Below are 13,537 nucleotides of genomic sequence, written 5' to 3'. Positions count from 1 at the left end.
TTCCTTGTTGGCTCGTCTTTTCTGAGCCATTATTTCCCGCTGGAGCCTGCCATACACTTCTTGGCATTGAATATATTGCAACAAGTTTCTCAATCCTTTATTCTCCATTTAGAGGTTGCTGATTATCCCCGTGGAGCTCTTGAATGCTTAATGTTCATGTATAATACTATAATATAACTAAGATGCCGGTTCAGGTTTGGGTTCAAAGAACCGGTATGCCGATATTGCAAAATTTTGAAAAGGGGTTTGGGTTCGTTTAGTACAAAAACAATTAAAACTTATATATACATTAATATACATAATAATATTATTATTATATATATATATATATATATATATACATATATATCATTGAATTTCAATTTATAAAATTAACAAACTTAAAAATAAATAAACCTCGATAGCTACTTTGACTGCTACTAAGATACTCTGACCAAGGGTCGTGGCATGTCAGCTGAGTTAGATGAAATGTCAGCAGCAGGAGGCCAAAACAAAGCGCAAAACATAATAAAAATTTCGCCCAACGGAGTCACCGAACCACGAACCACGAACCACGAACCGTATTTGGGCAATACGGGAGCCTATATAGCCGAACCCGGTAACTTGTAATATAACAATAAAATTATAAAGAAAGTTAATATTAATAAAAAATAAATATTGTCATTGGAGTAAGCAACTATTGTAGTAGATGAATGCTTAATGTTCAATTGTTCTTGCTCCAAGTTACAGTGTTTCACTCCAGTGAACATGATCAAACACTCTTAAATTGTACTCTTTACTTGAAGTGGTGTATATGTTAGACAGTTCAAATAATCGGAAGACAACTGAGAGGGGGGGTGAATCAGTTGTCACCAGATTACCAGAACCTTAAGCAATTAAAACTTTAATACCGGAACCCAAAAGATCAATATCGGAATGCATAAACCAAATACCGAAATAGAAGATATACCAATTAAGCACAAGAAACAATTAGAGAATAAATACCATCCACATGACAGCAAGATTTGTACGTGGAAAACCCGGTAAAGGGAAAAACCACGGTGGGAAGCCTACCCACAGTCAAATAATACTTTTGCAATAAGTATGTGATTACAAATTGAGGGGCTTACACTGTTAGTTTTTAATTAGGGTGAAGAGCAGATTCCAATTGCCTAAGGCAACATTGGAATCCGCCCTTTAGGGCTGGGCCCTTTTCCTCACACGCCACCCTTTAGAGTTGGGCCCTTTTCCTCACACGCCATCCTCCAATAGGGCTGGGCCCCCTTCTCACACACCACCCTCCAAATAGGGCAGACCCTATACCTCACGCCACTTGATGTGGCTTTCATGAAACGTGTTAAGGAAACAATTAATAAATAAATTATAATTATGCTAGCCGACTTAGAGGTTTACCATCAAGAGGAAGATATATATGTGGGTGCTTCAAGATGAAGTAAAGTAATTCATATCTCATACAATGCGATCTGCCCTCCTACACTTGGCGAATCTGCTCCTTGGTGAACTGCAAGAACATTTAGTTATATGCTGCTTCAGCATGTTGAAGTTATCTTCTGCTGATTGGTGTCTTGGTCATCTACAGCTAGGGCATCATTCTACAACACCTTGGCAACTTGTTGTTTGGACAACAATCAGAGATAAGTGTTGTAATCAAAACATTGTGTTTAAATCATAATCAGATCTGAGGATCTTTCTTGCTGGGTTTTTCCTCCTAGGATGTTTTCCCAGGGTACTTGTGTGTTGTGTGTTCATTCTGTTCATTTCTCTACTTTTGCTTAATTCTGGAAATTCTTAACACTAACAACAATTAATATTAATCTGGAAATTAAGATAAATTTCTATTTTCTGAGTATTGTATTAATCTAAAAGACTAAAATCAACATGGTATCAGAGCTATAGGCTAGATCAACTTTCAGATTTCAGAATTTAGTACTCTTTTATTTCCAGATTGTTGTGTCATTCACAGGTCAGGTCAATGAGGTTGAAAGTTGAAGATAGGCTTGATGGAAATCTCAACTTTGCTGCATGGAAGGTTCGCATCATGGTTGCCCTAGAGGAAGATATTCATTTCATAGAAGAGAAAGAGCTAACTAAACCTACAGATGCAGCTGAGCTAAAACAATTCAAAAGGAATGCTGTCAAGGCCAGAAAGCTCCTTATTGATTCAGTTAAAGACGACCTAGTCACCTCCATTGCCCCATTCACTACTGCAAGAGAAATATTCAGTCATCTACAAGGTACTTATGAAATTAACAATCTCAGTAGGGCAATTACTTAATATCAAGATGTCAAAAGAAGATTCTGTTATGTCTTATTTTATGAGAATTTCAGAATTAAAGAATCAACTAGGTGCAATTGGACATAACATGGAAGACAAGGATCTTGTTATGATTGCCCTAAATGGTCTACCACACCCATGGGAGTTCTCTATTCAAACCATAAGTGGAAGAACTGAGTTACCTACCCTTGATCGCCTTAAGAATGATTGCATTCAAGAAGAGTCGCGTCTTATCACAAGGGGGCAACTCAAAAATCCTCAAGTAGATGATCAACACATGCTTGCAACCCAATGCAAGAAAGGTTGTAATGGGAAGAAGTATTATTCCAAGAGGAATAGAGATTTCAGACCACCTAGTTCTCAGCATTCTTGGAAGAAGCCAAGAGATATCTCTCGTGTTCGATGTTTCAGATGTGACAAATTTGGTCACTATGCTAAAGAATGTCAGAATGATCCCATGCAAAGAGAAGCCAACTTAAATGAAGTCTCAGAACAAAATGATGACTTCTTATTCATCTCTGCCCTGTCAAGTAGCATACCCATAGACAGTAACACATGGCTGATTGACAGTGGTGCTTCCAGACACATCACAGGTTACCGTGATCACCTTTCAGACTTAGTAGAAAAGGATACCAGTCTACATGTGGTAATTGGTGACGATGCTCGATATTCAGTAAGAGGTTCTGACACTACTTTAAATTTAGACTCTGGTATTTCACTTCACCTTAGTGATATCTTATTTGTTCCTGAAATTAAAAAAAACTTAATTTCCATTTCTGCTCTAGAAGATAAAGGTTATCAAATTGCATTTTCTGAGGGTAAAGTACTTGCTTGGCCTAAGAAATCTAGTTTTAAATCTGCTCGTGTAATTGGAAATAGATATGATAGTTTATATAAGCTCTTTGCTAACCCTGTTCAAGCCCTCATTAATGAGGCTCCCGAATCCTATGAGCTATGGCATAGAAGACTTGGACACTTACACTATCAAGCACTTCCCTCCCTTGGAAAGTTGGTCAAAGGTATGCCTAAACTCAGTCAAATTCATGATGATACATGCAAGGTTGTGCTATAGGTAAAAATGTTAAAAGCCTTTTTCATAAAAGTGAAAGTAGAGCTAAATATAAACTAGAACTTGTTCACTCTCATTTATGTGGTCCTATGTCTATAGCATCTCCTAGTGGATTTATTTATTATGTAATCTTCATAGATGTTTTGTCTAGGAAAACTTGGATCTACTTTTTGAAATCTAAAGAATCTGATGAAGTCTTAAGTAGATTTAAAGAGTTTAAAACATTGGCTGAAAACACCTCTGGTAAAAGAATTAAATGTTTAAGATCTGACAATGGAGGTGAGTATACCTCTGGTAGCTTTCATGATTTTTGTGTTGAGAGAGGAATTAAGAGGGAGTTCTGTGTTCCATACAATCCTCAGCAAAATGGAGTTGCTGAAAGGAAGAATAGAACAATTGTTGAGGCTGCAAAGGCTATGATTCATGATCAAGATAGGCAGACCTTTCTATGGGCTGAGGCTTCTAGAGCAGCAGTATATATTCAGAATAGATGTCCTTACCGTGTTCTAAAGAATATGACTCCTGAAGAAGCCTTCACAGGATCCAAACCTAACCTCAATCACTTAAGAATTTTTGGAAGTCCTGTATATGTTCATGTGCCCAAGGAAAAGCGAACCAAGTTGGAGCCCTCCGGGAAGAAAGACATGCTAGTTGGATACAGTGAATCCTCCAAGGCCTTCAGGATCTGTATTCTAGGTCAAAGGTATGTTGAGGTAAGTAGGGATGTTACTTTTGAAGAAGATATTGCCTTTAAGAAATCAAAAGGTTCTCTTGTTATTGATGAAGTTAATGACAATCAAGATATGAATGTTGATACTAACCCTGAGATTCAGAGGGAGCCTGTTGAACCGCCACCTCAAGAAGAGCATAGTGATCCACCTGAGCCTATGAATCCCACTGATATACCTAGTGACATTGTTGTTAGCAAAAAGAGGCCACTTTGGGTGAGAAACACCATTCAAGAAGTTGAAAGATTTGCAGCTCCTAGTGGCACTTTCCGAGAAACCAAGAGACCGCAAGTATTTTCCAACTACGTTGCATTGATGTGCAATCTCATTGAGTCTGAGTCATGCAATGTTGAAGAAGCCTTGAACCATCATGCCTGGAAGCTAGCTATAGATGAAGAGTATCAGTCAATCATCCAGAATGATGTTTGGGACATTGCGCCTAGACCCAATGGTAAATCTGTTGTTTCCTCTAAATGGTTATTTAAAATTAAACATAATGTTGATGGTAGTATTGAAAAATATAAAGCTAGATTTGTAGCTCGTGGTTTTTCTCAAAAGGAAGGCATAGACTATGAAGAAACATTTGCTCCTGTTGCTAGATATACCTCTATTAGAACGATAATAGCTATTGTTGCAGCTAGAGGTTGGAAGCTACATCAAATGGATGTTAAGACTGCCTTCCTTAATGGTGTCATTGAGGAAGAAGTCTATATTGAGCAACCTGAGGGTTGTGAAATTTAGGATAGAGAAACTCATGTGTGTAGATTGAAGAAAGCTCTATATGGCCTCAAACAGGCCCCTCGTGCTTAGTATGAAAGAATTGATAAGTACTTGTTAAGTTTAGGGTTTTGTAAAAATGATGCTGACTCTAACATTTACTTTAAGATATCTAATGATGAAATGCTAATTCTAGTTATATATGTGGATGATTTATTTCTTGCTGGTAAAGATGAATTTATGATTAGATGTAAGAAAGAATTAGCTTCAGAATTTGAAATGAAGGACTTAGGTCTAATGCATTATTTTCTAGGTCGAGAAGTATGACAAAGATCTAACAAAATTTTTCTAAGTCAAGGAAAGTATACTATTGATATTTTGAAAAGATTTAGAATGATGGATTGTAAACCTATGTCTACTCCTATGGAATCTAACTTAAAGAAGTTGAGTGTTTCTGTGGCTAACTCTGATTTTGCAGATCCATCGGAGTACAAGCAGTTGATTGGATCATTGATGTATTTAGTTAACACTAGACCAGACATATGCTATGCAGTGAATGCTCTCAACCAGTTCATGAGCATGCCCAAACATGTTCATCTTGTTGCAGCCAAGCACATCCTGAGATACTTGCGAGGCACAATTGGTTATGGGCTGAAGTATCCACTTAACACTTCAATAACCTTGGAAGGTTATTCAGATGCAGATTGGGCTGGAAATGTCAAAGACAAGAAAAACACTTCTGGCATTTGTTTCAGCTTAGGATCCGTAGTGATCTCTTGGGCTTGCAGAAAACAATCCTTTGTTGCACTAAGTACTGCTGAAGCTGAGTATATTGCAGCAAGTGTTGCTTTTAGAGAAGCAGTGTGGCTTCGTAAGCTTCTTGCTGGGTTGTTTGGACAACCTTGGTACCTACAATTATTCATTGTGATAATCAGAGTTGTATCAAGATGTCTGTCAATCCAGTGTTTCATGACAGGTCAAAACATGTGGAAACTCATTATCACTTCATTCGAGATATGGTGCAAAAAGGTGTTTTTCAGCTGAAGTATGTCAGCGCTGATGATCAGATTGCAGATATCCTCACCAAGCCTCTATCCAAGGTGAAGTTTGTGTACTTTAGAGACAGGCTCGGGATTTCAGAAAATGAGACCTTGGTTGAGAGGGAGTCTCAACCCCAGTGATGCATTGTGCTGCATCAACCACCCTCTGCAGGCAATGTAAGGTGGTAGTCTTCTCATGGACAAGAATAATTGTTACCATCCTCTGCGGGCAATGTAAGATGGTAGAAAAGATCCTCACCACCCTCTGCGGGCAATGTAAGGTGGCTTCAGTCTTTGATTGTGTGCAAGATGAAAAGATCTTTTGTTATGTAATTCCAATCTTTGTTTGTGTGCAAGATGGAAGACCTTTGATTATGTAATTCCATTCTATGCTTGTGTGCAAGATGGAAGTCTACTATGTTCTGATTATGTAATCCATTCCTTGCTCGTGCGCAAGATGGAAGATAGCGATATTCTAATTATATTCTCTTCTCCCTAATTAAGAGGGAGTGTTAGTTTTTAATTAGGGTGAAGAGTGGATTCCAATTGCCTAAGGCAACATTGGAATCCGCCCTTTAGGGCTGGGCCCTTTTCCTCACACGCCACCCTCTAAGGCTGGGCCCTTTCTCACGCCATCCTCCAATAGGGTTGGGCCCACTTCTCACACGCCACCCTCCAAATAGGGCAGACCCTATACCTCACGCCACTTGATGTGGCTTTCATGAAACGTGTTAAGGAAACAATTAATAAATAAATTATAATTATGCTAGCCGACTTAGAGGTTTACCATCAAGAGGAAGATATATATGTGGGTGCTTCAAGATGAAGTAAAGTAATTCATATCTCATACAATGCGATCTGCCCTCCTACACTTGGCGAATCTGCTCCTTGGTAAACTGCAAGAACATTTAGTTATATGCTGCTTCAGCTTGTTGAAGTTATCTTCTGCTGATTGGTGTCTTGGTCATCTACAGCTAGGGCATCATTCTACATCACCTTGGCAACTTGTTGTTTGGACAGCAATCAGAGATAAATGTTGTAATCAAAACATTGTGTTTAAATCATAATCAGATTTGAGGATCTTTCTTGCTGGGTTTTTCCTCCTAGGAGGTTTTCCCAAGGTACTTGTGTGTTGTATGCTCATTCTGTTCATTTCTCTACTTTTGCTTAATTCTGGAAATTCCTAACACTAACAGCGATAAATATTAATCTGGAAATTAAAATAAATTTCTATTTTCTGAGTATTGTATTAATCTAAAAGGCTAAAATCAACACCATCCACATGACACCAAGATTTGTACGTGGAAAACCCGGTAAAGGGAAAAACTACAGTGGGAAGCCTACCCACAGTCAGATGATACTTCTGCAGTAAGTATGTGATTACAAATTGAGGGGCGTGCACTTGCAGGAAGACCAACAACCTAGAGCACATTGCTCATTACAAAAGGAGTCTCACTGACTACATACAAATCCAGACTACAATCCGGAAGAATGAATGAACTGCAATGATAGCATCTCCTATGGTTGAGTACAGTTCCGGTTAAGCTCAATACTGGAGGACTAAATCCTCTTACATAAACCCAACTCGATCACCAATGATTGACCAAATCCTCTGCCTGAATGATTATTACATTATTCGCTCCTATTACATTCCATGATGATCTACAATGAGATCTTACATCATATATATACAAACCCTCGACCACAAACAATAAGGTCGGCCACCAGACAATAAAACAATTACATAATTACAAAACATGTCGGCCTGAGACCAAACAAATAATATCCAACCCATAAGACATCCTGAAAACACATCGAGAAGTCCAAACAACACATTCTATTAAGCCGGTCCATAACCTAGATAAATCGGGACCCAAATTAGGTCCACACACGCTAAAGCAATTATCCCAATCAACCAAGTCTCGAACACGATCACCATCAGCATCCTGAATCTCCACCAGAAGCCGCACCAATACCACTTATGCATAACATCAAAGATCTTCAATAAAGCTTTGCCGGTGAAACCCTCGCCGAAACAACAAACCAAGCTTACTAGCATACATGATAGCATCCGATCACCAAATCGAAACCAACTGACTGAATATGAATCTGAATAGCATGAATAAGCCAAACATACCGGAGCATACCGGATCATGATGATCTAATCCAACCAGAAACCAAACAACTGACTGGGACTAGAAGGATACCGATAAACAACCAAAACAGCTAGTGTTGACATCAATGACAAAACATTAATGCAACACATAATCAATTCCTCCAAATGGCCAACAGTATATCCTTGATTTGGCTTTTCAACAATTAGTGTTAATGAGGAAACATGATATGTGAAGTTTAGCCATGGCAATTTTGGAATTCCTGATATTTGGATATAAAGAGAAATTCAAAATGTTCCAGGATATGGGATTTGGGAACCTGATTGACAAAGACAACATTGAGGAAGTGGGATACAATCAACACTCCTTCTTCACTAGGGAGGAAATAATTACATAATCAAAATATCCTACTCCTCCATCTTGCACAAAAGCAAATAATGGATTACATAATCAGAATGTTGTAGTCTTCCATCTTGCACACAAGCATAGATTGGAATTACATAACATAGTCTTCCATCTTGCACACAAGCATAGAATGGATCCACCTTACATTGCTCGTAGAGGGTGGAGGGGATCTTTTCTACCATCTTACATTACCTGCAGAGGATGGTTACATTTGCTCTTCTCCCTGAGAAGAATACCACCTTGCATTTGCCCGCAGAGGGTGGTTGATACAACGCAATGTATCACTGAGGTTGAGACTCCTTCTCAACCAATGTTTAATTTTCTACAACACCAAGTCTGTCTCTGAATTACACAAACTTTACTCTCGACAGGGGTTTGGTAAGAATATCTGCTATCTGATCATCAGTGCTGACATTCTTTAGCTGAATGGCGCCTCTTTGCACCATATCTCGAATGAAGTGATAATGAGTCTCCACATGTTTGGACCTGTCATGAAACACCGGATTGACAGACATCTTTATACAACTTTGATTATCACAATGAATTACTATAGATTCCCAAGGTTGTCCAAACAACCCAACAAGGAGCTTACGAAGCCACACTGCTTCTCTAGAAGCAACACTTGCTGCAATGTACTCAGCTTCAGTTGTACTTAGTGCTACTGAGGGTTGTTTTCTGCAAGCCCAAGAGATCACTACGGATCCTAAGCTGAAACAAATGCCAAAAGTGCTTTTCCTGTCCTTGACACTTTCTGCCCAATCTGCATTTGAATAACCTTCCAAGGTTATTGAAGTGTTAAGTGGATACTTCAGCCCATAACCAACTGTGCACCACCGTGCGGTGGGACACCGTACGATGCACCACCGTCGACGAAGGTCACCGGCGGTGGAATACCACTGTAGGCCTGAAGGAGCACAACGACGGTTTTAAAAAAAAGGGTGAAAGGAAAAATACCACAGCACGGTAGGGATAAACAATGGTGATGGCACGTGAAATGAAATATGCACCGACATTCAAACAAGCATGCATTTAATTTATAAAACAAAAAACAAAAAAAACGATGACGACCAGATTGAAAAATCATTCAATGGAGTCTGTAGCAGAACGTTGAAAAACTTTGAGTGGAGAAGGTGGTTTTTGGCATCTTAAAATATCACAAAAATGATGTGCGCCATGGACTTCCGTGTGGTTCTGAAGGTTGTAAATTGGTGTTTTGACCTGTCATGAAACACCAGATTGACAGACATCTTTATACAACATTTGATTATCACAATGAATAACTGTAGATTCCCAAAGTTGTCCAAACAACCCAGCAAGGAGCTTACGAAGCCACACCGCTTCTCTAGAAGCAACACTTGCTGCAATGTACTCAACTTCAACTGTACTTAGTGCTACTGAGGACTGTTTTCTGCAAGTCCAAGAGATCACTGCAGATCCTAAGCTGAAACAAATGCCAGAAGTGCTTTTCCTGTCCTTGACACTTCCTGCCCAATCTACATCTGAATAACCTTCCAAGGTTATTGAAGTGTTAAGTGGATACTTCAACCCATAACCAACTGTGCACCACCATCGATGGAGGTCACCGGCGGTGGAATACCACCATAGGCCTGAAGGAGCACGACGACAGCGGCGGCGGTTTAAAAAAAAAGTGTGAAAGGAAAAATACCACGACACGGCAGGGATAAACGATGGTGATGGCATGTGAAATGAAATATGCACCGACATTCAAACAAGCATGCATTTAATTTATTAAAAAAAAAAAAACGACGACGACCAGATTGAAAAATCATTCGATGGAGTCTGGAGCAGGACGCTGAAAAAATTAGAGTGGAGAAGAAGGTTTTTGGCATCTTAAAATATCACAAAAATGATGTGCGCCAATGATGCGCTGCCCCCGGACCCCACGAGGGGCGCTGCCTCAGACCCCTAGTTTATTTTTGAGCTACAATACACTTTTGAGTTGGGCGAAGGGCATCAGAGAAGTCACAGTAAGTGTTGGGGTTGTTCCGTACTGTGAGAAAGAAGCCTGAAGCTAAGCATTGGTGGGGAAGCCATAAGCCGTAGAGGGAGACGGATTTGGAGGTTGCGAACAAGTAGAGTTTGAGGGAAGGCATTGCAAAAACGCGAAGTCGTACGGCACCAGGGAGTTATTCAGTTCAGTTATCAACCTTTGGGGAGTGTGATGGGGGATTTGAGGCATCTCCTAGCCTTTGTGCCAGAGGGTTGTGGCCACTTCCAGGCATGAATGGTATGCTTTGAGGAACTCGGAGTATGTCTCGGTTGGATGTGAGGTTGCCTTGGTGGATGCACAGAGGGCTCGGGAGGAGCTGACCACCAGGTTGGAGGCAGTAGTAGCGTGAGACTTAGCTCAGCGTACCCAAGAGTTGGATGCTGAGAGGGCAGCTCGGGTGACAAAGACAACTCAATTCTGGAATGAATTTTGGAAACTATTTAGTGTGAAAACAATTTTAATTACTTTTGATTGGCATGCTGGGAGATCTTGAAAAAGCTCCATGGAAGAGCAACTGTAGAATGTTTGCAATATTTTAAAAAATCTTAAAGTTCCAGGCAAAATTATAAGTTCAAAATTTAAACATACAGGTATTTCATATTTGGCAGCATAAAGTATACAGATTGTAACCGTATCTTAAATTTTTTCATGACTGTTGATGTCTTAAAGTTCCGTATGATGTTTAGCTGAAGGTTCCTGGTTCAAAAACTGAAACACAGGATGGTCTGTGGTTTCAGAGAATGATAAAGAAAGATGACAAAAAGGACATGTGGTAGTATAACATACGTTTGTAATTAACTGAATTATTGCATGATGTCATTGAAACTCACCCCACCAAATATGCAAATAAAACTTCATACCCTGGCGGAACTACAAAATCTTTAAAACTAGAATAGATTAGGATATGGTGATCCAGTGAGGCAAGCAACTAATATTGTTGACCCTATTTCTGTATTTTTCAAACATAATCAAAACCTTTGCCAGACATTTTTGAATTGACAAGCTTTTTCCAGTTTGAATTGAGATCGAATTCAAATATGAAAACAAATTAGATGAACTAATTTATACTTTTTAGTCAATCGCATTGATTTTTGATTTACTATATGAGGTGGTGGAGGGTGCAGCATCTCTGATCATAGATGTCTCTTATCCTATTGGTGGTGGCTTGCATTAACGACCTGTTACATGGCTACCTATGTTTACTGTAAGGGTCTACTTAACACTTTGTGTATTCTTTCAACTTTTCCATCCTGCACTAACTTGAAGACCAACTAGGCCTCATGTGGGTTGGTTGTGTTTCTTATCACTATATGGCTAAGATAGTTTGAAATGAATACCAAAATATCTTAATGGATGAGAAAACAAGGGACATTGCCTTGGCTTTTCATACTCTTTGATAATATTTCATTCTTTTCATTTCTGATCTCTTGACTTTAAGAAGAGATCGAGTCTTTATAATCTCTTAGTTGTTTCATTGTCATTTGCTGGGGTGTGAAGATTGGCTGCAGTAATTCTGAGTTCAACAACCACAGGTCCTCTTGCTTTCCCAGGTGGGATACTATCAATTTAATTTGCTTAAACATTGTGTGTAGTAGCATTGACATTTGCCTTGCATTGAAAGTATAATGCTCTTGTAATTTTCATTCTTCCTCAGCTTATATCTAGAGCTCTTTGAAAATTTGTTTTTGAGTATTGGATGTGTTTTTCAAAATCTTTACAGCTCACAAGAGCTGTTCAAATTGCTTGTTAATTGCTCTCTATGAAAATTGAATACTGATTTAGAAGGAAGTGTGCCTCTTCCATATGAGGGACCTTGAGAATTTTGAAATTTTTTATTCTGATTGTGGCACTCCAATGTTGGAGTTTCTTTTTGATTGCAGGCATGGACATCCCAAACTCAGGGAAGAAATAATGCTGCAAGCCGTTACAATCGTGAAGGAATTTTTATTCTACCATCATCTAGAACTTCTCGAGATGAGGAAGGTGACAGCTTTTGGGTACAATTCAAAATTGTGGATGAGCACCGACGCCCTTTAGGATCACAAGCACCTTATAATGTTACGGTAAATAGCCTGAATGCTCTGAACATAAGTTGATGTGCCTTAAAGAAAAGGTTTAATATGAATTTATGCATGCACGTTTTCTTGCTTTCAATTTTGATATCCAATTGCTGCTATTTTGCAGGTGACATTACTGGTCCCTGGGAATTATCAGGGTTCAAGAAGGATAACTCAAAATCAAATATATAATCAACCTGGTACCTACAAATTTAAGTTGCCGGTAGTGCCTGTGCGAACAATAGGGACAGTAATTGTAGAGATGGTTGACAAGAATGGTTTATATTTTTCTGACGAGTTTTCTCTCACTTTCCATATGCACTACTACAAGCTATTTAAGTGGCTTCTTGTTCTTCCAATGGTTGGAATGTTTGGATTGCTTGTCATTCTTCGACCACAAGAAGGTGCACCTTTGCCATCATTCTCTCGAAATACACACCAACTTTAAAGAGCCAAAGGAACCCCAATAATCCTTGTATACAATGTCCCAGAAAGCTAAATTTTGCACAGCATGGAAATTATGAGTTTTCAATCCTCTCATGTACTTTTTTTAAAAATGAGTTGAAAGAAGCGTTCCCTCAATCTCAAAATTCCATTCATGGCAGTCAATTCAAACAAAATTGAGGCCTTCTTTGTTAGGAACAGGAACTCGGTCTACCTTTTCTACTGCTTTTTGCTTTGCAACAGGTAATGCTAATTTTTGTAGTGTCTCGAATGATTTTTCCATAATTAAAAGGAGTTTCATTTCTTCTGATGTTTCTCTTATTCTCTTTAACATAAAGAGGAGAGAGAAACTAGAATCCATGTGTGAAACTGAGGTTGACAAATAACTTATAATAAATCAAAGCTGGCTCTAGTCCCTTTCAAAGTCTGCAGTGGAAGGATTCACAGTTTCAGAATTTTTTCATATCCTTTTTTAGTGGCAGTAAACATGAGGATTGAATTATCTATGATTGATCATTAGATAGAGAGAAAGATATTATATTTATGTGTTCGGCTTAACATGGAATATGTGCTCTTAGATTTGAGGCACTATTAACTGAAAGAAATGTGATTCGGTCTATCATTATCCTGTTTGATATCTGTTTCTTTCCTGCGTCCTACTCTCACCAAACTAGCTT

The 13,537-nt window shown here is 38.8% G+C and overlaps 1 protein-coding gene across 2 annotated transcripts in view; it reads left to right on the top strand.

Moving 5' to 3' along the window:
• Window positions 1-13,291, top strand: part of LOC131061435 (protein DEFECTIVE IN EXINE FORMATION 1) — a 192,739-nt gene extending 179,448 nt beyond the window's left edge. For both annotated transcript variants that reach the window (XM_057995125.2, XM_057995126.2), the window contains exons 15-16: window positions 12,240-12,422; window positions 12,544-13,291. In XM_057995125.2, coding sequence (XP_057851108.2) covers window positions 12,240-12,422; window positions 12,544-12,864 — 504 coding nt within the window. In that variant the 3' untranslated portion in view covers window positions 12,865-13,291. The remainder of the gene's footprint in view (window positions 1-12,239; window positions 12,423-12,543) is intronic.
• Window positions 13,292-13,537: the final 246 nt, after the last annotated feature.

The sequence above is a fragment of the Cryptomeria japonica genome, chromosome 8 (genome assembly GCF_030272615.1).
Source record: "Cryptomeria japonica chromosome 8, Sugi_1.0, whole genome shotgun sequence".
NCBI lineage: Eukaryota > Viridiplantae > Streptophyta > Pinopsida > Cupressales > Cupressaceae > Cryptomeria > Cryptomeria japonica.
This window is presented reverse-complemented; position numbering and strand designations above follow the sequence as displayed.